Source organism: Amphiura filiformis, chromosome 16 (genome assembly GCF_039555335.1).
Source record: "Amphiura filiformis chromosome 16, Afil_fr2py, whole genome shotgun sequence".
NCBI classification, from domain to species: domain Eukaryota; kingdom Metazoa; phylum Echinodermata; class Ophiuroidea; order Amphilepidida; family Amphiuridae; genus Amphiura; species Amphiura filiformis.
In genome coordinates, this window is record NC_092643.1 from 17,310,126 (window position 1) to 17,336,379 (window position 26,254).

Sequence of the window (26,254 nt, forward strand, 5' to 3'; positions counted from 1 at the left end):
CTTGAACCTGAGTTTCCGCAGTACTAGATAATCAGCTCACATTCTATGTGACTGAATTAAACTCCTTGTAACTTTTAACCTGTGTCCCCGCCTGTGTCGTGGCACAATGGTCAGATTGCAATAAATCGCGTTTGATCAAAAAGCTAATGATCGAGGCCTATACAACAGGCCCGTAACCAGGCGTCCACCCCAGCCCCCCCCCACAAAAAATGCCAAAGGGCCAAAAAGTCCCCTTATTTTGGCCAAAAAAATCCCATTTGCGAGCGTAGCGAGAGAAAAATAGCGGTTTTTTATGCCTTTTTGGTCCAAAAAGGTCCAAATTTTGAAGAAAATAAAGTCCACCTTTTTAAAATCCGCCTAGTCTAAAAAGGTCCAAATTTTGAATAAAGTCCACTTTTTCAAAATCATCCCTCCTTAAAACGTTTAAATGTCGGTTTAAATGATCACGAATAGGCTTACGTTTTTAAAACGTTACCGGTATTGTAAAATATCATGGGCAAACATTTTTTTTGGTAAACTATTTTGTCAACAGTTAATTAGAATATTTTGCATCACGTTTTCAACAATGTTTTATGAATGATATTAAAACGTTTTTATACCCTTTAAACCCGACATTTAACCTTTTCTGTAAAACGTTGTGTGTTTGCTGGGTCCATGATCAATTTAAATACATATGAAAAGGTTTGGCTTCAAAACGATTCTCTTATAAATGCATCTACTACGCACAGTTTCCACCTCGATACACCCGAGTACACAGATATTTCCAAGCACAGCGAGTCTAGCCTCTACGCATGCGCAGTCTGCGTTTATACGACACGGTAGAGTGCATAGCATCATAAGAGCTGTGTGAGATCTAGTGGAAAATAGGCATCTGTAATTGGTTTTTGTCAGGTATTCCTTCATCCAATCAGAATTTTTTATATCGAACGAAAGCTAACACTTCCTCCTAAAAGCTGGGTCCATGATCAATTTAAATAGGCCTACATATGAAAAGGTTTGGCTTCAAAACGATTCTCGTATAAATGCATCTACTACGCACAGTTTCCACCTCGATACACCCGAGTACACAGATATTTCCAAGCACAGCGATATTTCCAAACACTTCCTCCTAAAAACACTTTTTTTTATTACGCCAACAGATAACGCAATTAAATGTTTATGTTTATAGCAAGGCGAATGTGGTAAACATGTTGAAAACGACCTATCCAAGCACAATTGTTGACCAAAATGTAGGTTTTAAAAGTCAAAACCTCAAGTGTTCCTTACAATATTTTTCAAATTTTATGTCATAATATAGGATTATCTAGTCAAATATGTTTGACTGTTTGTTGGTTTGTATTTTTATGTTGGATGCACTGCACATGAGTACGATGTGCCACTGTTACAAAAGTGATTCCTATAAAATTGATAGATTGATTGAACTCACCGAATTGCTCATTGTTAGTGCTTTTATATTATTGCAAAATGGATTTACAAACCTCATAAATAATTCATACCGGGGATCTTAAGGGTTGTTTTTGAATTTTACATGTCAAGTTCATTTCTTCATGCTGTGTAATTCCACTCAGATGGGCCTAATTTAATATTATTCCCTTTATATGAATTCCCGTCCCGGGTTCCCGAATGAATTTAGTTGTACATAGTAACATAAATTTGTACAAGTAATTTCTTTTATTTCCGTTCATTTATTTAACTTTTTCACGATGTTGGATGCATCGTCATGTGAGTGCCACTGTAATGAAAATGTTATTCCAATTTGATTGATTGATTGATTGATTGATTGATTTATCAATCCAAATGCTGTCATTTAGGTCTCACTCGCAAACCACCGGGATTCGTATAGATTTGCGTTGTAAAAGAAAACCCGTGAATAGTTCTATGTCACGATAAACCCATTGATTTGCAACATAGTATGGTCTTGCAACGTGTGTGTATATTTTTCGGGTTCAAAGTACACCGTCGAGTAGGCCTAAAACCGGTGAGGTCCAGCCTCAGGTATATTCAGTCGCGTGTCAGCCCCGAGTTGCATTTGCACTGTACCGTAAAGCCTGCCTGGCAAGATCGTGGTATAATATAAGTGGTGCTGAAAAACCGTGTACAACATGTTTGTTGATATACCAGTACTGTTAGTGCACGTATTACATCAAGCAAACGCAAGGTAACAACCCGAGGTATTACAACTCCGCTCGACATTAGTTCAAGTTTTGGACCGCAGCAAAGATGAGGAATATAATGAACCAACTTCTTCAGATTCTTACCCAGGACTCGACAACGGTTCTCCTCGCTCTAGTAGCTTTTACGTTACTATTCCTTACCATCAGAAGTAATCGGAAACCGTCCAGAAAGTTTCCTCCAGGACCCCGATTCAGGTGGCCCATATTGGGGAACCTGCCCAGTTTAGACCCAAAAGCTCCATCTAGGACACTCAACCAGTTGGCGCTCAAATACGGACCAGTGTACCACCTTCAATTTGGATCTTTTCCTGTGGTTGTTCTCAACGATTATGAGTCAGTGCGTCAGGCGTTTTTAAGACAAGGCGAGGAATTCGACGACAGACCTAGACTTCTAATTTTTGAAATGGTGAATCCTGATAGAGGTAGGTTTATCCAATTTTAGACATGTTTCGAGAGTCAGATTCCACGATGTCGTGTCAGGGAACCCCAAGAGCCCACATTACTGACATTGATTTTCATGCAGTGAAGACATGTTTCACAGCTTTTCATGTTGCTATATACCATCTAAATGGGAAAATCAACTTGAATGCAAGTTAATGTAGTGGTAGCCTTTTAAAGCTTTATTGACCTGCGTTGCCTGAAGTTAATATAACTAATGTATGTAGTGTTGTAATAATGTAAGCACTACCAGTACAACTTCCGTATTGATTTCACTTGATCATACCACTGGTTTGTACTATTGTGTTTGTATAAAATGGCTGAATCTAACATTGCCAATGTCTGTATACATAAACCAGCGTGTATAGTGAATTTATTTAAGACCAGTACAACTTTGTATTTGATTTGTATTTAACTATCATAAAAATGGCTGATTTAAACTGCCAAGTGAATGAATTTCAAGATGATAAGTTTCTAAAGAGTGTAATTACTACAGTTATTGATGACAAAAATGTGAAAGTGATCTGTATGACCTCTGGAAGTAGAAGCTCCGGAAATTTTCAAGGAAGAGAATAGAATAAACACATGACAAGAAACAGTTCCCCCTTTCAACATTTCGCCATATAACATTATACGGTTACATTTTGTACCAATAAATCTAACTTAGAAATAATTATATGACTGTTTGCGAAGTGTCGTGTGAACATAAAAGATGTCTATGACTTGAAGATAGTCATCAAGTCATGGACATCTTTTATTTTCACACGACACTTAGCAAACAGTCATATAATTATTTCTAAGTTTTGTTGTTTGTTGGTACAAAATGTAACCGTATGATGTTATAACAAAATGTTGAAAGGGGGACTTATTTCTTGTGATGTGCTTATTGTTAGTTATAAGATGGTGCATCGTTCTCATGCCTCTCAACTTTGTACCTACCTTCATCAATACTTAATTAACATGTAATGTACAATAATTATATTACCTTTGCTGATCTGTTTGTATGAAATTGATGAAAAATAAAAATTGATTGATTGACCATGTTGACTGAAGTCGCTCATAACTACTGTAAGTAACAAGCAACAGAAAAGATTGAGATTTGAATAGACCAATCGTTTAGAATTATTTTATTACCAAATTTGGCATGTCATTATTTATAATAAGATCTGAGATGTACCCCAGGAATGTATACCTCAAATGCGACTTAACAAGTGAAGTGTTTTTGTTTTGTTTTTCGTGTTTAAAAAAAATATACATTGATACTAGTCATGCTATATAGTTCTGATATTTTACAATTCGATTCTCTATATCCATCCACACAGGTTTAATAACTGCACATAGTAACCTAGCACAACGAGTACGACGACGATTCTCCCTATCTGCTTTACGTGATCTTGGCATGGGAAAGTCCAGACTGGAAGAACAAGTCGTTGAGGAAATCCAACGTCTTTGCAACGTTATATCTAAACATGAGGGAAAGGAGTTCGCGCCATTTCGTCTTCTGGATATGGTTACTTGCAATGTCGTGTGCTGTCTTGTTTTCGGACATGGCTTTGATTATGATGATCCAAAACTAATGCGCATTCTCGATTTTCTGACAGGAATCTTCACAGAGACCTCATTTACAGGTCTTGCAAACTTTGTCCCCTGGATGAAGTACTTGCCATTCTCAGGACTTCGAAATGTAACGGTACTTATTGATCAAATTAGGGCGTTTTATCTAGAAATGATTAAAAAAGCTCGTGATAATTACACTCGGGGAGATCCTCGTACTTTTATCGATATGTACTTTGATAATCAGGAGAGAATCCATAAAGAAGATCCTGATATTGCCGAATGGTTTGACGATGGAGACTTGGAAGCTTGTATTGCTGACTTATTCGCTGCTGGAACTGAGACATCATCCACAACTCTGAAATGGGGTTTGCTTTACATGGTACTGCAACCTGACATTCAAGAAAAGATCCATGCCGAATTGGATTCGGAGGTTGGGCGTAATAGAATGCCTACTTTGAAAGACAGACCTCGACTGCCCTATACTGAGGCAACACTACTTGAAATGCAACGCATAGGGAGTATCACTCCTCTTGGAGTGCCAAGAGCAGCTACGTTTGACACAAAGCTATATGGCTATGATATAGAACAAGGTACGATGGTTATGCCGAATCTGTGGGCAGTTCATCATGACGAGAGAATCTGGAAGGAAGCAGAGTCCTTTAAACCAGAGAGATTTCTGGATTCTGATGGAAAGTTGAATCGCAGGGAAGAGTTGATACCTTTTGCTATTGGTATGTATATACTTTCTTTTGATATACCTGTGTAAAGTTACTAGCAACTGAGTGAGTGCAGAGGGCGTGGACTACTCAGTAACCCCCCTAAGACACACGTGTACACACCCCCACTGACACCCAGATATCCATTCTTAAACAAGGTGATATCCGAAATCAATATTTCCGAGTTCCGACTGATTTTGCTTGATCGTATCACATATAATTAATTGGTGTGGTCATGGTGGTTGTGGTTGGCTATCACATACTTTTTGCATTTTGACCACACCGTTCTTGAAATATAAGAATTTTATGAAACTTCCTCATTTTCAAACCTTTCCACGGATACAAATATCAATCAATGATCTGTATTCGAAGTGCTAATCACTGCGCATCATCAGCGCATGAGGCGTCTATTGTCATTGACTCCGTGGACGGATTGAAAATGAGGTAGTTTCGTAAAATTCTTGTATTTCAAAAACGAAGTGGTTAATTGTCAAAATTCAAAAAGCATGTGATAGCTGATATGTTCCTCAACCACATCAATTATGTATATGGTCAATTCCAGCCAAAGCGGGCCAAAATTCTCTCTGGGGGCCACTTTGAAAATGTTTTCCTTTTCAATTCTAGACTTATCAAATGAGACGATCATATCTAGTGAATCATCAGGTGGAAGTGCCATCTGATTGAAAAATAACTTTTCTTGCTAGACCAAATAAAGTGTTAAATGCGCATATGCATGTTACCCACGAATTCAAGCATTTTTCACCTGTTGTACGCCATAAAATTTCACTTTCTTTAATATCTTTCAATATTTTATGTGTGACTCATATACACTAGAAATCGGTGAAGACTTTGAACGTAAAATAGAATTTTATTACATATATCTACAAAGAAATATTTTGGTTATTACAAATTTTAAGAAAGAACCAGGTGTACAGTTAAGATTGTGTCAATTCTTCGAACTCTTTCCAAAGTGGCTGTCATTTAACATTACTGTATTATTTCGAAAGATTGGAATAAATGCTTCATATAAATATAAAGTTAGATTTTGTATCTCGTCGCAGGATGATGATATCGGATGGATTCGTGGGTAACAGCGTCTGGAAAATAGCAATTCCTATTAATTGTTTTTAATAAAAATAAAAAATACTTTTCCGTATGTCAATAATTCAGGCTGCAATGGCACTAAAATGAATTTTAATCAAAATACAGACTACATGGAATATTTAGAATGGATCATTATGGCATTTTGGGTATAAAAATTTTGAGAATAATGAAGTTGCCAAATTCAAACAGACAGAGCAAACAGTTTTATATTATTATTTTAGTAAAATCATTCGATATTTTCATGTAGCAATATTCTATTAACTCGTGTTTGACAGTTCCTATGAACTAAACACTATCAATACATTGTTAACTATAATTTAAGTAGGGATTCGTGGGTAACCAAAATGTTCGTGGGTAACACATATTTGAAGGTATGTATTGGTAAGCGGCAAAATAGAAAATATTACAGAAGGTTGGAAACCACCATGCGGTTATTCCTCCATTGTGTTTCAGTGATTCCCGTTTCTCTAACCAATTGCATTTACCCAAAAAATGGTAATTTAGGATAATCAATCAAAACTTCATGATACAGCTTCAGTATACCTTCAAGAGAACGCTATTCAACAGGACTGTTTTGGAACCTATTGCGCATGTTTTCAAATGTTAAGATGCATAAGAAACATATAATTTACGAGTAAATCCTTGGATTCGTGGGTAACGCCGAATTCGTGGGTAAAGCTATAAGTACTATAGTACCGTTTGGGGTTTGCGTTTCTTAGGTGTATAAACTGTAAGTACTGTCAAAATTATAGCATACCCATGGCTTGAATATGTGCTGATTTAAACTTAAAATAAACAATCTCCTTATTTTTCAAGGTTAGCATCTGTTCGGGATTCGTGGGTAACAAAAGTTTAAACCGTCGTAGATTCTTTTTTTAAAGCGGTGAACGTATTTTTACGATTTACAATTTTAAGCGCTTGTCAAACTAAATTCAGTGTCCAAAGTCATTAAATGTTAATTTAAGTTATGGCAATTATATTTGCTGGACTCGTGGGTAACAGTTGATACGTGGGTAACGTCAAATTTGATTTTATGGAATTTTATGGGTAAAACGTATTTGCATAAAATAATCACTTGGACCTCAGAATTATAGAACGAAACTTCGTTTCATGATATAGTCATTTATGGCATATTCACTTAACATTTTTCAGAACGATCATTTTATTTTTGATACGCGGGTAACAAAATTATTAGCCAAATTGACTTAATGACCTCTAGAGTCCACAAACTTTGGTGGAATTCAATCGTTTTACATATGATGAGAGATCATGCAAACGTCTTTCTAACGGTAATAATTTCATTTTGATTGAAGGACATTCAATGACATATATGGTGCTTTATCTTTGAATTCGTGGGTAACGCCAATTCATTTAAGCTATCATAACTTGTCCCCTGGTATGACTTGCTAGTAAAGGCCTATATGCACAAAGAGAGCACATTGGACGTGACATGATATGCTCCATCAATAACGTGATTTCCTTTATTAATGACATTTTAAAGTGGAAAGTTAACATAGAGAGAATTTTGTCCTGCTTTCGCTGGAATTGACCATATAGTTATTTGGTTTATGCGTCAAAGGACCCAAAACATTCAGATTCCAACAATACAGTTCTTTCAGGGACACTCTGTATGAAGATATTGATTTGCATGTTGTGGATGCTTCACTGATGTACCCGTGTTAATTATGTAATAAATACTAGTATATTTATTTTCAGGAAAACGTAAATGTTTGGGTGAACAGTTGGCTTTGATGGAACTCTTTCTCATCTTTACCCATCTTCTTCATAAATTCTCATTTCGTCTACCAGAAGGAGCTCAACCAAGCCTGGAACCAGAAATGGGCGCGACTCTTGTTCCTCAAGAGTATAAATTAGTGGCAGTAACACGATAAAGCTGTGCCGATACATTCACATTTGTAAATAGCGCACATCGGCAACTTGCAGACCACGGAAACCAGCTTCAGTAGATATCATACACCAGCTATCTTCAGTAGATACCGTACACCAGCTATCTTCAGCAGAACAGTTAGCAGATCAGACAACAGTTATCTTCCGAAGATTACATACATTACCTATCCTCTGTAGATAGCATATACCAACTATTCTCAGTAGATACACGTCATACACCATGTACTTTAGATAGCATACGGAACACGCATCTTCAGAAGATATGGAGACGCCGGCTATCTTCAGTAGATAGCACACACAAGCCATCTTCAGTAGATGGCATACATGTATTTTCTGTCCAGGGACGGATTTACGACAGGGCCAAGATGCTGGGCCTAAGATTCAGAGGCCCCCGGTCCCCAAGTTTAGGAGAATAAGAAAAACAATTCAAAATTGCACCAATTGAATCGTTGCTCTTATTGTTAGTGAATGTCTGGTCATCATTCTTGCAGAGAATGTCATATTGCATTGACTTATGTAGCTTTTCAGTGTAAGTTTTGATTTGAATATGCATCTTCATTCAAATTTTGGTCTATAGACACAAATAAGATATCAACATTTTGCAGAACATATTCGAGTTTCTTTTTGTTATATAAACATAGGCTTTGAGTTTTAATCTTTTACAAAAAGGAGGTAGTTGCTTTTTGGGATGTGCTTACAAAAAGTAACACCTACAAAGAGGTTACTGGGGAAATATTATTGATGTAATACATTTATTTAAAACCCGGGAAGCACTTAACACACATGACCATATGGGTATGTTCCCCCAAAACCCTGTTTTTGGACCGCGCAAATCCGAAAGACCCCTGAATTTTACTAAAACAGAGCGCTGAAAACCCATGATTTTGATCATTACAGCCTTTAAACGACTAGGCCGACTCCCCAAAATTGTTTTCTCGTTCATCTCATTTCTGCTTATTTTTTCAAATCTTTTCAAGGCGATTTTCAACCAGAAAACTAAATAAACCCTTGATCTGGACAGTTCGCAGCTGCGAAAGACCTTTTTATCGATTCGCCGTCAGCTCCGTGCAAAGAGTAACTATTTTGAGTTCTGCGGGGCGAGGAGAACATGCCCACCAAAAATTATAATGCGGCTTCCGGATTTAAAGGATAGATGTGACCATCCTCCACAACTGAGCCCGAACTTAACAATAAACAATAGGAAACAAAGGATTTATTGACTGTTTTATTGATTTTTCACTACTTAAATGTCAAGTACTATAGACATGATATACATCATTTTAAAGCTAATTTCAAGCAGAATATTTTGGTTGAATATCTCAAAAATGATGATTGGCGACTTCAGGGCTCAGTTGTGCTGAGGGGTCACATATATCCTTAAAGACGGAGTGATCCGTGCTTCTTTAATAAAGACTTCACAAAAAGTAACGCAGCCGTTTTTTTGTTTGTTTATTTGTTTGTTTGTTTGTTTGTTTGTTTGACGAAAGAGACGAAAGGCAGGCACCATCCATAAAATCAATGCAACAGAATGGTCTTACAATAATACAATTGAACATCCGCCTATATCAGTAATATAATTTATAATGTTTTTGTGGTCCGGCTTTCGTCTCTTTCGTTACGGACACCTCATTAAGAGGCATACCATAGAATTTTACGGTATTTTATCATAGAATTAGTAAGAAAGGTGGTTTATGTACGCACATTCTGTTACCCCATTCGCCCAATTTCGAACACATCAGTATTTTTGAAGAAAAAAAGCCAGATTTAAAAGTTGCATTCAATTGTATTGATTTGAATTCAGCGCGAATATAATGGCGGGTTTTTCTTGCTGTTCATTCGACGAAGCCGGTACAAGGCCTGTATGCGTTTCGTAATTAAAACGCGCAATCGGAAATGGGACGTTGATTGTACAATCTTATGGTATTGGTTAGCCAGACTTGTACCCGAGTCCAGCTTGTCCGAGTCCGAGCCGAGCCGAGTCCATTTGCATCCGAGTCCGAGCCAAGTCCGAGTCTTTTTGTGTCCGAGTCCGGACTCGAGTCCAAGTCCGGGGGTGCCGAGTCCGAGCCAAGTCCGAGTCCAACAAAAATAAGACCAGAGTCCGGACTCGAGTCCGGCTCGAGTCCGGACTCGATCCGAGTCCATGCCCGGAGGTGGGGTGGGGATCATTCATGTTATTAAACATGTCATTTTATGTGACGGGTATCTGCCCATATTGCTTAGTAGGAGCCTATTAGTATAAAAATGGGTCATTTGGAATAACAAAATAAAAAAGAATTTGGTAGATATTTAGGATACATGACAGATCAGATTTGACAGCCCCACAATTAATTTGGAAAGTGGTCAAATAAGTAAAGTCAACAAATTTGAGATATATTTTGACATTTTTAGATAATCATTTCACATTTTACATGGATTTAATTTACACCACATTTCGCCATAATGCATTCTAGAAACGCCTGCTGTTAGAATAAGAAAAATTTTAATGCTAATTTATTGCACATTCTAGGGAAGCGTGGTTACCTTTTTAAAATAACCGAGTGAGAGGGTTTTCAAGAAAATATTTTTCCTGTCAAAACTGAAGCATCCTCTGTATAAAAGAAAGTATGAATATTAACTGCACATCATATATAACGATTCGTGATACCCAATTGTGGCACATTTGATGTCGTTCATGAGGCAGAGAATTTTATTTCAATTATATACACGCCAAAATATTTTTTTTAATTGAGCGAGAATGGCGATAGAAAAAACGTTGAAAATTTCATGTATAAATGACATTAGACCCAACAAATGATTACCCTGTTTCGTTTTTATGGTAATCTAATCTTTTATTTCCTGAAATAAAATTATGGGTCTAATGTGGGTTAATTGTATAATTGATGAAAACATCGACGTGTATAAAAGAAGCTACAAGAAAATGGTAGGCCACGCCACATTGATAATCTATGCTTTTAGTATACGGCGAGTTCGTAGCGCACGTGTGAATCAAAATCGATATTGTCCCGACTATTGTGCGTGTATAGCCTCATTTATACACGTAGTTATCAACAATTGAGCGCTATTAATTCCTTCCTTCCTTCCTTCCAATACTGTGCAGCTCTCATTTGGTCGAGAATAAACGCACAACGTGTTGTGGGCATGCGTCGCGTAAGACGATAAGAAAATTGAAAAACAGGTGCGAATACAAACATGTGCAAGTAAAAAGTCTGGTGGCGCCTACTTCAGACGGACATCCCTCAGGGCAGTCTTGAAACAGTTGAGGGATGGGCATGCAGCAGGGTCTACTGGTAGACGGTTCCATTCCCGGATGGTGCGAGGGAAGAACGAGCTGGCATACGTTGTAGAGTGGGTGCGTGGAATAAAGAACCTAGAGCTGTGGCCTCTAGTGGTTGATGTAAGCTGAGACATGTAGAGGTTCCAGGGGATGTCGACCAGGTTGAACCGGATTTTGTACATCATGTGAAGTCTACTATTGCGGCGGCGTTCCTGAAGTGAAGTCCAGCTAAGATGTTTCAGCATGGTGGTGACACTACTGTACTTGCTGTAATCACCCATGACATACCGAGCTGAGCTACGTTGGACTTGCTCCAATTTGCTTGTATTCCTCTGTGTGTGGGGTCCCATGAGGTGGCAGCATATTCGACTGTTGGGCGGATGAAGGAAGTGTACACAGCTTCTTTAACCTTGTGTCTGCTGTGACTCAGGTTTCTTGAAAAGAAGGCTCTAGTGCTGTTAGCTTTTTTTGTGATTGTGTCAACATGGGTATTGAAGCTCAACCGAGAATCTAGACTGACTCCAAGATACTTGGCAGAGTTGACAACTTCAAGATTCTGGCCATGGATGGTGTAATTGGCTGGGATTGGTTTATGCTTATTGGTGATCTGTAGAACCTGACACTTGGAGGCATTGAAACTCATGAGCCACTTACGCTCCCATTCCTGCAGGGCATCTAGATCTTGCTGTAGACTAGCAGAGTCATCTGTAGTAGATATGCAGCGATAAACAACACTGTCATCAGCAAAGAGTCTGGTGGTTGATGAGGAGACACAGTCAGGTAGGTCATTAATGTAAGCCAAGAAGAGGAGGGGCCCAAGAACGCTGCCCTGAGGCACACCTGATGAGACAGTGGATTCAGTACTACTCTGGCCATCGACACGAACTGATTGAGTGCGATTCTGAAGGAAGTTGGTGATCCACTTCAGGGTCCGGCCTCTAACACCATAATGGTCGATCTTCTTCAGAAGGTGGCGATGCGACACTTTATCAAATGCCTTCTCATAATCGAGCAGTACTAGGTCAATTTGCGCCTTGTTGTCCAGCCCCTTGGCTAAATCCTCTAGAGTGACAATCAGCTGTGTCTCGCATGATCTTCGCTGACGAAACCCATGTTGAGCATCAGATAAGATGTTGTTAGCAGAAAAGTGGCGGATTATGGCACAGTGAATTACGTGCTCACATAATTTGCACAGCACAGACGTTAAGGAGATTGGGCGATAGTTAGCAGCATCTGAACGACTTCCCTTCTTATAGAGGGGGACAATATGCGCCTTCTTCCAACTGGATGGAACACTACCTTGGTTGATCGACGCCTGGAATAGCAAAGTAACTGCTGGTGCGATCTCTTCAGCTGCTTCCTTCAGTAGCATGTTTGGAATTCCATCAGGTCCGGATGCAGAGTGAGGCTTCAAATTTCTTAGAAGCTTGATAACTCCGTTAAGACTTACATCGATGTCATCCATAGAGGGATGCTGGCTGTCTCCCAGGTCGGGGATTGGAGCGCCGTTATCTCTGGAGAACACAGATGTGAACTGTCTGTTGAGGATGTTCGCCTTGGTCTTGGGGTCGGGATGCAAGTATCCGCCATCCTTCAAGGGGGCAATGCCAGAGCTGTCGCATCTCTTAGATTTCACTAAGGCTCCCAGCTTCTTGTTCCTGTTGCCTGGCTCACTACTGATGATGTCATGGACATATTTGTTGTAGACTCTCCTACAGGTCCTTTGGGTAATGCCTTTAAGGCGTTTGTAACGAGTCCAGTCGCGTTCTTTGTTGGTACGTCTGGCTTTTGTGAAGGCGCGACCCTTGCGTCTCAGAGCTCGCTTGGTTTCAGCATTGAACCATGGTTGATTCACTCTGGTGCTACTAAGCTTGGATGGTACGCAGTCTACTATGATCTTGTCCAATTCTTCCTGGAGTACGCTAGCCAGTTTCTCCGCAGGTGTTGAGGTGTTGTATTCAGCCGTGAAGTTATCTGACACTGTGCTTGCTCTCAGACGAATATCCACAAGATCAGCTTTCTTCCACAGGAGAATTTTCCGCTGGACTGGTTTCCTTCTGTTTGCTCTAACATTAGCATCCATATAGACGATGTCGTGGTCGCTCAGGCCAGGAAGACCCGCACATGTATTGGTGAGTGAGGGCCTGTTAGTCAAGATGATATCAAGGGTGTTGTCTCCTCTGGTAGGAAAATCGACCATCTGTTCAAGGCCAGTGGTGGTCATGAGCTGCAAGAAGGATTCATTCAATGCAAGGCGGTATTGGTGTGAGATGATGCTGTTGGTACTCCAATCAATGTCAGGTAGATTGATGTCGCCGGCTATCCAGATAGGGCAACCAGGATTGCTGATGCATAGGTGGCTGATGGCGCTATTCAACTCTTCCATGTACTGGAGGTCGTTGTTAGTTGGGCGATACAGAGATGCAACGACAATGGATTGATTACCATTAACAATCTTTGCAGCCACAAAGTCCACTTCACTCTCAAGATCAATTTGATGGCTAACGAGTGTAGCATCAATACCAAGAAGAGCGCCTCCATGTCCATCCTTCCTATCGCTGCGATAGACACAATAACCAGGTGGGAAGATCTCTCCATTTGAGATGCTGGGGTTTAGCCACGTCTCACACCCATATATGACATCGGGTTTAACTTTTTCAAGAAGATGCCAGAACTCGGAGCGTTTGGAGAAAGCACTTTGGAAGTTCACTTCCAAGAGGCGCAGGTTCTGGAAGGAGCGTTGGCTACATGTCTTGCTAGGCGATGATTTGGCAAGAGGAGAACCAGGATGGCTTGAGGAAGTGGAACTAGATGAGAGGTTACGAGAGTTTGACGAATTGCTCTCAGACAAGGACTTATCAAGTAGAGTGGAGTTGAAGATCCCTGATGAAAAGTTGGGCATTCCACACTTGTGACATTCCCATGGCAAATCACTATGACCAAGGATATCCAAGGCTGATTCAGACAGTCCCACACAATCAGAGTGAAACCATAAGTTGCACGATTCACACAGGATGCTTGCCTTGGCGCCACGGTAACTAGAGCACGCTTTGGAGCATTCACCGCAGGGATACTTCGGTGGACGGGGCATAATACATGGGCCAGATAACGGTGATGGTTAATGGTTATCACAGTGAGTTATCTTCCATTGGCCATGGTTGGGAAAGACATAGGTGATGAAATTACCTATTGTCATAGGCAATAGGTGATCAATTTACCGAGAGCCTAACACAACCATTATAATTTCATAAATATGATATTATGATAAGCTTAAGTTAAGCTAGCGTAGCCAGTAGGTAGTTGATGGTAGCAGTCATAACAGACATTTTAAAATGACATGAGTTCATGCAGTAAGGTACATTTGGAGAACACTGAATATACACCATAAATAAAATGATGATGATTGGTGAGCAGTCAGCTAGTGAGGGATTACACAATCACAGACACAGCAGGGTTACATTCAGCGGTAGGTAGGCAACAAGTTAACACAGCAAGCAGGAATCACAGTTAGTCAGGGTAGGGTTGCATGCAGGTGGTACATTTCAATAATTCATACATACAGTTTGCCAATTCAAGACTTGATTTCGTAGGTACACTAAACACTGCACAGCAGACGCAGGTCTTCCGGCTTCCGAATTCGGCAGTAAACAAAATCGATATCACAGTGATCCGGATCCGGTGGTGGGTTACAAAAATGGCAGTAATTTTTTCGTGATCGTGTGAAAAACCAAAAAATCACGAGAGCAATGGGTTAGAAGGACCACAAGGCAGCAGGATGGCAGAAAAACTTGGCGATCAGTGGTCCCAAAGGATAAAATCTAGCACAAAAAGATATTTTTTGCACAAGCAAAACAAAAGTCGTGTTGTCAGACACGACGCATGCGTTAGTTATCAACAATTGAGCGCTATTAATACACATTAATGTTTTTAAACAAATAAAATTCCAAAATATGTTACGTTTTCTGTTTTTGCTTGTCACTTGGTATGTTGAAGTAATGAAGTTGCGATTATATTCTTAAATTTTCATCATGACACCATCAAGCCTGATAGCCGAGCGGTCTAAGGCGCTGGTGTTATGTCAATATCGTATAGGAGTACATTATAGCGGCTGAGTGCAGCGTGGGTTCGAACCCCGCCGGCGCCTCTGACAAAATAAATTTCATTATTCTTTTTAAATTTCATATTATGTTAGGGAAATGTGGCTGGGAGAATGTATGTATGGCGAAGAGTGGTGTGGATTTAATTGGACTGGACTCGGACCGGACTCGGCTTCGAGTCCGAGTCCTTTTGTGTCCGAGTCCGAGCCGAGCCGAGTCTTTTGTGTCCGAGTCCGAGCCAAGTCCGAGTCCAACAAAAGTGGACTCGAGTCTGACTCGAGTCCGAGTCCGGACTCGAACGATACATCACTGTGGTTAGCAACATTTTCCAATATCAGCACTCAAATCGAACACAATAGATGAAAAAGCTTCAATACGTTATGTTTTGACCAAACAAATGAAGACCCTTTGACAATTTGAACTCGGACCCGGGTTCAAAGTACATCGTCACGTAATCTGTAATAGGTCTAGGTATACAAGCATGATACGAGGTAGCTCGATCGTGGACGAATTGCCTTTGCACTGCTGCTGGTACCGTTAGCCTGCCTGACAAAATATCGTGATATACAACCATGTTTGTTGACATGATGTAATGTATGTTGGGCTAATTAAGACACGGAATACTCGGAATTAAAATGTGTTCATGAGTGAATGTATTAGGCCTACAGCTTATTACATCAAGCAGACGCTCTTGACAAGTTTAACAACTCCGAACTCCGACGATCGCGATTAGATAAATTTCGGATTCCGCGAAGATGACGAATATAATGAATCAACTCTTTCAGATACTTATCCAGGACTCGACAACGGTTCTCCTCGCTCTAGTTTGTTTTACGTTACTATTCCTTACCATTAGAAGTAATCGGAAACCGTCCAGAAAGTTTCCTCCGGGACCTCGATTCAGGTGGCCCATATTGGGGAACCTGCCCAGTTTAGACCCAAAAGCTCCATTTAAAACACTCAACCAGTTGGCGCTCAAATACGGACCAGTTTACCACCTTCAATTTGGATCTTTTCCTGTGGTTGTTCTCAATGATTATGAGTCAGTGCGTCAGGCGTTTCTAAGACAAGGCGAGGAATTTGACGACAGACCTAGACTTCTTATTTTTGTAATGGTGAATCCTGATAGAGGTAGGTGCTGGAGTATAAGGGATATCTAACTTTCGACATGTTTTGAGAGTAGAGTAAATTATTCTTTACCACAGATTGTACTTTTGTTTCCACGACTTAAATATGGGTTGTTTTACAATCAGGGTACCTTTGGGCTGAGCACCACATTGTGCCCTGTTTCAAATATTAGATTAACTTATGATTAAAAGTTGCCATGCCTAATTATTGGCACCTATTAGTTCCACCTACAGCCACAAAGAAACTGTTTGAAATGCTTAGCAAATGATGAAAATATACATTTCTGTATGATTTTGGGACAAAATAGCCGTCTCATTTGACCTTTGTGAGCGTTGCAAATGATATTTCACTGCCAGCAATAACATAAAAACATATTTTGACTGTTCAGAAATAATGTTTGAAACATGATTGTTCAAAATTGAGAACCATGTAAGATTGCGACTGTTTCATGAATTGTACCATTTCTTCAAATTTATGTTGAAAATTCCGTCAAAAAATGTCCTCTCCGAATACAAGCTCGTTATCCATAGTTAGAATTGACCCAAGACTAAAATTATATTTTCTTGAAAAACACTAATATATATCCTACAAACTCATAATAAACACTTAGTCCACTTACACTTAGTTTCCATGTATCACATGTTTGAAAGTTGGAAGTCAGGTTTCCGTCAAAATGTGTCCTCTCCGAAAAATTGGGTATACAGAAACATGTGCATCAAAAACATGTTTCTGGCATAACTTGAAACTCTGAACACTTGACGCCTAAAAATTTTACAGATTTCCTATTTGACCCATCTACAACACAAAAACAAAAAAATTGAGGAAAAACTAGACACTTCATTTTTCACCCCCAGTGAGACAATCTGTGTACCCTGATTGTAAAACAACCCATATACAGGGTGTCCCAAAAGCCCACATTGCATTGATTTTAAAGACATATTTCACACGTTGCTCCTATCTAATGGGGAAATCAATGTGGTGGTATAGACTAATGCAGTGCTGTAATATAACTAATGTACATGTATGTAGTGTTGATGTTGTAATATCCCAGCAAACACAAACACGTTTTAAAAACGTTTTAAATAAGTTATATTTTGGCTTTTGGTTTAGGTAAAAACGTTTTAATAACATTAAAATGTCGGGTTATATAAAGGTCATGATAACGTTTTAAAACGTTTTGTATGAAAACACACTACAACAATATTTTTAATGTTTTCGAAAAATGTTATTGTAAACTATTTTTGCAAACATTTTTGCCAAATATTGTGTCAATACTTAAAAAACATTATGTTAAAATATTTGAAACCAGCAAACACAGAAATGTTCTTAAAATGTTTTTTTCAAAACCTTTTAATAACATTTAAATGTCGGGTTATATAAAGGTCATGAAAACGTGTTTAAAACGTTATTGAAAATATTTTGGGCAAACATTTTTCGCAAAATATTTTTTCAACCTCAAAATAACATTCTGTTTAGAATGTTTTGTATCAAGTTTTCAAGAATGTTTTTGGAATGTTATTAAAACGTTTTTATACCCTTTATATAACCCGACATTTAATCGTTTTCTGTAAAACATTTTTGTTTGCTGAGCAGTACATTATCAAAAAATGTTTTTTAAGGTTATGAAAACATTTTATACTGTTAATATACCCTTTATATAACCCGACATTTAAACGTTTCCTGACAACCTTTTATAGCCTTTTGCGAATGATGTCGAAAACGTTTTGTGTTTGCTGGGATGTAAGTACTACCAGTACAACTTCGTATTGATTTCACTTAATCATACCGCTGGTTTGTACAATTGTGTTTGTATGTGTCAAATATGGCTGAATCTAACATTGCCAATGTCTGTATACATAACCAGCGCGTGTAGTATGAAAGTACTACCATGTACCAGTACAACTTTGTATTTGATTTTTTTTAAAACTATCATAACACTGGTTTGTTTAGTATACTACTGTGATTGTATTTGTCAAATATGGCTGATTCGATGAATTTCAAGATGATGTCAAGTTAAGAGTTTCTAAAAAGTGTAATTACTATATTTATTGATGAAATTTGTTTTAAAGCCTACTTACTCCACTTTTCGCCAAACGACAAGTGTTTCTGGAATGCTGCTAAAATAAGAAAACTTTTAATGCTAATTTATTGCACATTCTAGGGAAGCTTGGTTACCTTTTTTAAATAGCCGAGTGAGAGGGTTTTCAATGAAATATTTTTTGTGTCATAATTGAAGCATCCTATGTATAAAAGAATATATGAATATTAACTGCACATCATATATAACGATTCGCGATACCCAATTGTGGCACGTTTGATGTCGTTTAAGAAGCAGAGAATTTTATTTCAATTTCATATACGCCAAAATATTTTTTTCATTGAGCAAGAATAATTCAAGGATAGAAAAAACGTTGAAAATTATATGTAAAAATTACATTAGACCCCGCCAAAGATCACTGTTTCGTTTTTATGGTAATCTAATCTTTTATTTCCTGAAAAAAAAATGGGGTCTAATGTGGAATTATTATAATTGATAAAAACATCGAACGTGTATACAAGAAAAATGGTAGGTTCCACTATAGTATTATACTGATACACATGTATATACGATGTACTAGCGCTGTACTGTATGTAGAACACGCAGTTAAAGCCATATTATAACATTTGCTGAGGAGAACGCCTCAATTTTTTTTGAAATTCTGGTTTTACACGATTGTAATGTACTTTAGTCAATAAAGATACTCTGCAAAAATCAAGACTTTTGGTTCTGTAGTTTTGTCAAAATCCGAGATTTTGAATAAAGCGATGGAACCGGCGTTTTATTATTACGATGGAAATATTAGTCGAACACCTATGCATAATACGTACACGGCGTGCGGGATACACATACACACACCCCAGAGGATCGTACCGTATTACAACCGCGGGAGTAACATGCATGGGCGCTAGTAGTAAATTCCAATTTTCTATGCTTTACCTCACTTGTTCGGCTCAAAATTAAAAGGGGACACATCTGACAGTAAAAGCTAACATTTTATGCCAAACTTAATTTCACTTTTTTTTTTTAAATTTCATATTGGGGAAATGGAGTGGTGTGAAGCCTACTGAAATGTGAACGTGATCTGTATGACCTCTAGACGTAGAAGCTCTGGAAATTTCCAAGGAAGAGAATATTAAACATAAACACATCACAAGAAATAGGTCCCCCTTTCAATATTTCGTCATAACATTATACGGTTACATTTTGTACCAATAAAACTAACTTAGAAATAATTATATAACTGTTTGCTAAGTGTCGTGTGAAAATAAAAGATGTCCATGACTTGATGGCTGAATGAGCCCAAATGGAAGACAAAACTGCCTTTTTCATAAGTCACATATTAGTAGGCATATGCTTGTCACAAAAGTTGATTCATGGCTTGTTACTAATGGAAAACACATGTGGTTGAGTGCAGTTTAAAATCCCCACCAAGTAAACATTTATGATGTTATGACGAAATGTTGAAAGGGGGACTTATTTCTTGTGATGTGTTTATTATAATTGTTAGTTATAAGATGGTGCATCGTTCTAAAACCTCTCGGATTTGCGATATATAATCACTTGTACATGTAATGAACAATAAACTACTAGTATACCTTTGCTGATCTGTTTGTATGAAATTGATGGAAAAAAATAAAGATTGATTGATTGACTGAAGTCGCTCATAACTACTGTTAATAACAAGCAACAGAAAAGATCAATTTAGATTTGAATAGACCAATCGTTTATATTTATTTTATTACCAAACTTGGCACATCATTATTTATAACAAGATCTGAAATGTACCCCAGGAATGTAATGCGACTTAAGGTAATACACTATTTTAAAGTGTTGCGATTTGGTAGTTCACAACATCTTGCGAATGGTAATGAGCTTTGGCAAAAATTGCATTGCTCATTTCCTTACGAGCGTGTAGAAGAATTCATATATCACAGAAATAATTTTGTAGGTCCTGTGGTTCTTGAGTTATGTTGTAAAGAGGGCTGAAACAACAACACTTTTGTAAAATGTACATAACTCATTAACAACAATAAATTAAGCAAGTTTTAAAATTATATAATTTGTAGAATGAACTTTTGCAAAACATCAAGGTGTTATTTGTCAATAATTTATTGATCTAGAGAATGAAAATCGATTTTTTTTTGGTTGCTTCGACCAACAACACCTCGTCTACCCTTAATAAGTGAAGTGTTTTTTGTTTTGTTTTCGTTGTTTAAAAAAAAAAGATTGATACTAGTCTTTAGTTCTGATATTTTACCATTCGATTCTCTATTACCATCCATGCAGGTTTAATTGCGGCGCATAGTAACCTAGCCCAACGAGTACGACGACGATTCTCCCTGTCTGCTTTACGTGATCTTGGCATGGGAAAGTCCAGACTGGAAGAACAAGTTGTTGAAGAAATCCAACGTCTATGCAGTGTTATATCTAAACATGAGGGAAAGGCGTTCTCGCCATTTCGTCTTCTGGATATGGTTACTAGCAATGTCGTGTGCTGTCTTGTTTTCGGACATGGATTTGATTATGATGATCCAAAACTAATGCGCATTCTCGATTTTCTGACAGGAATCTTCAAAGAGACCTCATTTACAGGTCTTGCAAACTTTGTCCCCTGGATGCAATACTTGCCATTCTCAGGACTTCGAAATGTCACGGTACTTATTGATCAAATTAGGGCGTTTTATCTAGAAATGATTAAAATAGCTCGCGATAATTACACTCGGGGAGATCCTCGTACTTTTATAGATATGTACTTTGATAATCAGGAGAGAATCCATAAAGAAATTCCTGATATTGCCGAATGGTTTGACGACGGAGACTTGGAAGCTTGTATTGCTGACTTATTCGCTGCTGGAACGGAGACGTCATCCACAACACTGAAATGGGGTTTGCTTTACATGGTACTGCAACCTGGCATTCAAGAAAAGATCCATGCCGAAATGGATTCCGAGGTTGGGCGTAATAGAATGCCTACTTTGAAAGACAGACCTCGACTGCCCTATACTGAAGCAACACTACTTGAAATGCAACGCATAGGGAGTATCACTCCTCTTGGAGTGCCAAGAGCAGCTACCTTTGACACAAAGCTGTATGGCTATGATATAGAAAAAGGTACGATGGTTATGCCGAATCTGTGGGCTGTTCATCATGACGAGAAAATCTGGAAGGAAGCAGAGTCCTTTAAACCAGAGAGATTTCTGGATTCTGATGGAAAGTTGAATCGCAGGGAAGAGTTGATACCTTTTGCTATCGGTATGTATAGACTTTATTTTGATATACCTGTGTAAAGTTACTAGCAACTGAGTGAGTGCAGAGGTGGGGATCACTCAGTAACCCCCCATAAGACACACGTGTACATACCCCACTGACACCAGATACTCATATCCCCATGATACAGGAGATATAAGTATAAATCAAGGAAGAGATCTCCGGAAGGAATTATTTGTGAGAGACTTCCTATAAACGGCGATACAGGTATCCCTGAAAGAACTGTATCGTCGGAAACTTTTAAGTTGAAATTGAAATTGAACAACCAGTTTCAAAGATATGAGCAATTTAGAGTTTCTTAAACAACAGGAAACAAAATAGAAATATTTCCTATGTTTGGTTATATCTCAAAATCAATATTTCCGAGTTCCGACTGATTTTGCTTGATCGCATCACATAATTGGTGTGGTCATGAGTAGTTGAGGAATAAATCAGCTATCACATACTTTTTCCTTTTTGACCACACCGTTCTTGAAATTATTTAATTTTATGAAACTTCCTCATTTTCAAACCTTTCCACGGATACAAATATCAATCGATGATCTGTATGGAGTGCTAATCACTGCGCATCATCAGCACATGAGGCGTCTATTGTCATTGACTCCGTGGAACGGATTGAAAACGAGTATCGTAAAATTCTTGTATTTCTAAAACGAAGTGGTTATTGTCAATATTCAAAAAGTATGTGATAGCTGGTTTATGCGTCAAAGTATACCCAAAAAAATTCAGTTTCCGACAATACAGTTCTTTCAGGGACACTCTGTATGAAGATATTGATTTGCATGTTATTCGGATGCTTCACTGATATACCCGTATTAAAGGAGGATTTCGTGATCCTAGCATCCTCTTTTAGTTTTCTTTTTATGACATTTTTCAGTACATATCCACAAAAAGCCTATTCCCAAAATTTCAGTTGATTCCGATTTTGCGTTTGCGAGTTATGCATGATTATGTGTATTACACTGCTCCATAGACAACGTGTTCACGATATCTTAGCTGAACGAATTAATCTGCAAGAGATATTTTGTACATAAACATTATGTAGCCAGAGGTTTCCAGCGATATAAAAATCTCAACTTTTTTTGAGAAAAGTGTGGGGATGAGGCTGTGGATCACGAAATGCCCCTTTAATTATGTAATAAATATATTTATTTTATTTTCAGGTAAACGTAAATGTTTGGGTGAACAGTTGGCTTTGATGGAACTCTTTCTCATCTTTACCCATCTTCTTCATAAATTCTCATTTCGTCTACCAGAAGGAGCTCAACCAAGCCTGGAACCAAAAATGGGCGCGACTCTCGTTCCTCAAGAGTATAAATTAGTGGCAGTAGCACGATAAAGTTGTGCCGATACATTCACATTTGTAAATAGCGCACATCGGCAACTTCCAGACCACGGAAACCAGCTATCTTCAGTAGATACCATACACCAGCTATCCTCAGCAGAACAGTTAGCAGATCAGACAACAGTTATCTTCTGAAGATTGCATACATTACATATCCTCTGTAGATAGCATACACCAGCTATTATCAGTAGATAGCACGTCATACACCATGTATATACTTTAGATACGAAACACGCATCTTCAGAAGTCATGGAGACGCCAGCTATCTTCAGTAGATAGCACACCGCACAAGCTATTTTCAGTAGATATCATACATGTTTTCTGTCTAGAGCCGGATTTACAACAGGGCCACGATGCTGGGCACAAGTTCCAGAGCACCCCAAATTTCGGAGAATAAGAAAAACAAAACCAATAAACAAAGGGAAAGTGTGAAAATTTAGCGAAGCACAGCTAACAGCTTTATAATGATAAATAGATTACAGAAATAGGGAAGGGTGTGGGTTTGTAACACGGATCCGTATAGCCACGGGCTCTACTTTTCATGCTTTTAGCCTTGTCCAGGACCCTGCAATTCAGCCCTGCTTATATCGAAAGCATAAATAAAGACAACACAAAAAGAAACTCCTCACTTTCATAACCCGTCATAAGTCTAAACCTGCTCGTGTTCTGATAATTCGATTAACACGCGCCTGTGCAGCATCTTGTTAGCTCCAATTTAATACCACATTTGCTACCAAAAGCTCTAAAGTGACAAAGATTAATACCAGAATATGAAATTTACAGCATAAGCCGGTTTAGATTTATGACGCGTTATGTAGTATTAAAGTGAGAAGTTTCTTTTTGTATGATATTTATCACCTGTAATTCTACATTTACCAACAGTTATAAAGTAAAGTAATTTACCTTTTTACAAGATAAGTGGATATACAGATACCGCATACAGAATGGAAAATTTAGAATCTAAGTTGGTAAATGGCAAACTCGTCTCACTTCCAGAATAATTTTACTGAGAGAAATGCACGAACATTTGTAGCTTTAATCCCTTTTGATTAAAGCACCAACAATGTGATTTTGGAGGCTCCAAAGAATATTGCGCGAATTATAATGACCACTGTAATAAAAGACAGAGATAAAAAGACTAGTTCAGGCGGCGGATGACACGATCGAGCCGGCAACCCGTGAAACCGCCCGGACGTATGGCATTTTCCATATACTGGTTAGTTTTGTGGGGTTCATTATCGAACCCCAACGGTTTTAGCTTGTATTAATATTATTTATCAACATAGGCCTATTTGTTTGCGATATTTCAAGCGTTTTAAAATTTCAAAATAATCCCATTCAATTACACGGTTGACGATGAAAATTTACTGAATTTAGGGAATGCACGTCATACACCACCTGGACTAGTTCGCGTCTAAAATTCTGACAACTAGACGGAAAATGCCGCACTGCGCAGGTCGGCAACCAATCACGGCGGGCCTTTGGCCTGACATCAGACGCACGCGCCTTAGTCTTTTTATATCTGTCTTTCATTATAAAGTCTGCATAAAAAGTAACGCAGTTGTTATATAGCTCCGAAAGACGTACCCTTTTACCGATTCGCCGTCGGCTGACTCGGTACCGGTTCCGTGCAAAGAGTAACTATTTTGAGTTCCGCGGGGAATATACCCACCAAACCAAAAATTATGATGCGACCCCTGGATTTAAAATGATTGTTTCTATCCTTTGTAGTAAGAGCGAGAGAGAGTCAAGAACAGGAGTTATTAATCCCTGTACCCTAAAGCACACTTGAGTAGTCTGGCAGAAGTATACGCACTATAATACATGACCTGATCTGGAAGCATCAAAGTGACTCAAAACAGCTTGTGTTTAATACAGTGGAGTGATCCGTGCTTTTTAATAAAGACTTCACAAAAAGTAACGTAGCCGTTTTTGTTTTATTTTGACGCAATAGACGAAAGGCAGACACCATCCATTAAATCATTACAACAGATTGGTCTTACAATAATACATGTATGAACAGCCGCCTATGACAAACAATTTCGGAAAAGGGCGGAGGGGCGCGCACCCCCCTCTATATCCGCCAAAAGTGTGTAAAATGAAACATCAAATTAATGCCCGGGGGGGGGGGCACTCAACTTTGGAAGTGACGGGTATGTGCCTACCGGAGTCGCGAAGTAGGGGCCTATCGGGTACAAAGCGTTATTTTTAAAAAAAGGGGTCATTGGGTACAAAAAAAATAAAAAAAGGGGGTCATTGGGTACAAAATTATAAAAAAAAGGGGTCATCGAGTATAAGATTTAAAAAAAGGGTCATCGGGTAGAAAATTTTGAAAAAACGGAGGAAAATTTTGAAAATTTCGGCATAATTTTGAAAAAATGGAGCAAAATTTGACGGTTTCGGCATTTTTTGTTGCATTTTGATGATGCTATTCTAGAAAAAAGGGGGTCATTGGGTAGCCGCAACCAAAAAAAGGGGGGTCATTGGGTAGCCGCAGCTAAAAAAAGGGGGTCATCGGGTATGGCTTTTAAAAAAAGGAGTCATCGGGTATAGTCGACTTCAAAAGAGGGGGCCTATTGACAGGCACATACCGTCACTTCCAAAGTTGAGTGCCCCCCCCCGGGAATTAATGGCTTCAATTGGACAACAATTTTGAGAATTTTTCCAACTTCTGGATGTTTAACACAATAATAATGAAAAACGTGCCCACGAATGGCTTGAATTGCGCCGTCATTTCAGAAATTTTCGGCTTTTTCAACTTAAATTTTACACAATAATAGTGCCAAAATGGTCCACCAAATGGCTTCAATTAGATCTTCATTTTCCAAAAGTTTATAACTTCTCAGATACCCCCACTTGCGTTGCGCAAGCGCGACGCTATGGTCGCTTCACGGCCATTTTGCCATTCTATTTTCAATTTTATACACATTTTAGCCGATAGTTTATCGTCCTGGATCCGCTACTGATATTGGTTGGCAACATAATCCAATATCAACGCTCAAATCAGATACAATAGATGAATAAAAGCTTCAGTCAGTTGTTTGATCCCATAGATTTGTAATCTATGGTCAACGCGTACCGCGTGTGTGTATGTTTTAACCAAACAAATGAAGACCCTGTGACAATTTGAACTCGGACCAGGGTTCAAAGTACATCTTCGCGTGATCTGTGATAGGCTCAAGTATGATAGGTCGATCGTGGT

The 26,254-nt window shown here is 38.5% G+C and overlaps 3 protein-coding genes across 3 annotated transcripts; 2 read left to right on the forward strand and 1 right to left on the reverse strand.

The window, feature by feature from the left end:
- Positions 1-1,930: 1,930 nt before the first annotated feature.
- LOC140135656 (cytochrome P450 2U1-like) lies at positions 1,931-8,937 on the forward strand. The gene is made up of 3 exons (XM_072157232.1): positions 1,931-2,596; positions 3,935-4,900; positions 7,706-8,937. Exons 1-3 carry the CDS (start codon positions 2,221-2,223, stop codon positions 7,879-7,881), a joined length of 1,518 nt encoding a protein of 505 aa, XP_072013333.1. The 5' UTR covers positions 1,931-2,220; the 3' UTR covers positions 7,882-8,937.
- Positions 8,938-11,412: 2,475 nt separating this feature from the next.
- On the reverse strand, positions 11,413-14,265 carry LOC140172470 (uncharacterized). The gene has a single exon (XM_072195617.1). The coding sequence runs from the start codon at positions 14,263-14,265 to the stop codon at positions 11,413-11,415; it is 2,853 nt and encodes a 950-aa protein (XP_072051718.1).
- A 1,761-nt stretch (positions 14,266-16,026) lies between these two features.
- On the forward strand, positions 16,027-24,240 carry LOC140172471 (cytochrome P450 2U1-like). The gene is made up of 3 exons (XM_072195618.1): positions 16,027-16,402; positions 20,727-21,692; positions 22,871-24,240. Exons 1-3 carry the CDS (start codon positions 16,027-16,029, stop codon positions 23,044-23,046), a joined length of 1,518 nt encoding a protein of 505 aa, XP_072051719.1. The 3' UTR covers positions 23,047-24,240.
- The last annotated feature ends 2,014 nt before the right edge of the window (positions 24,241-26,254 follow it).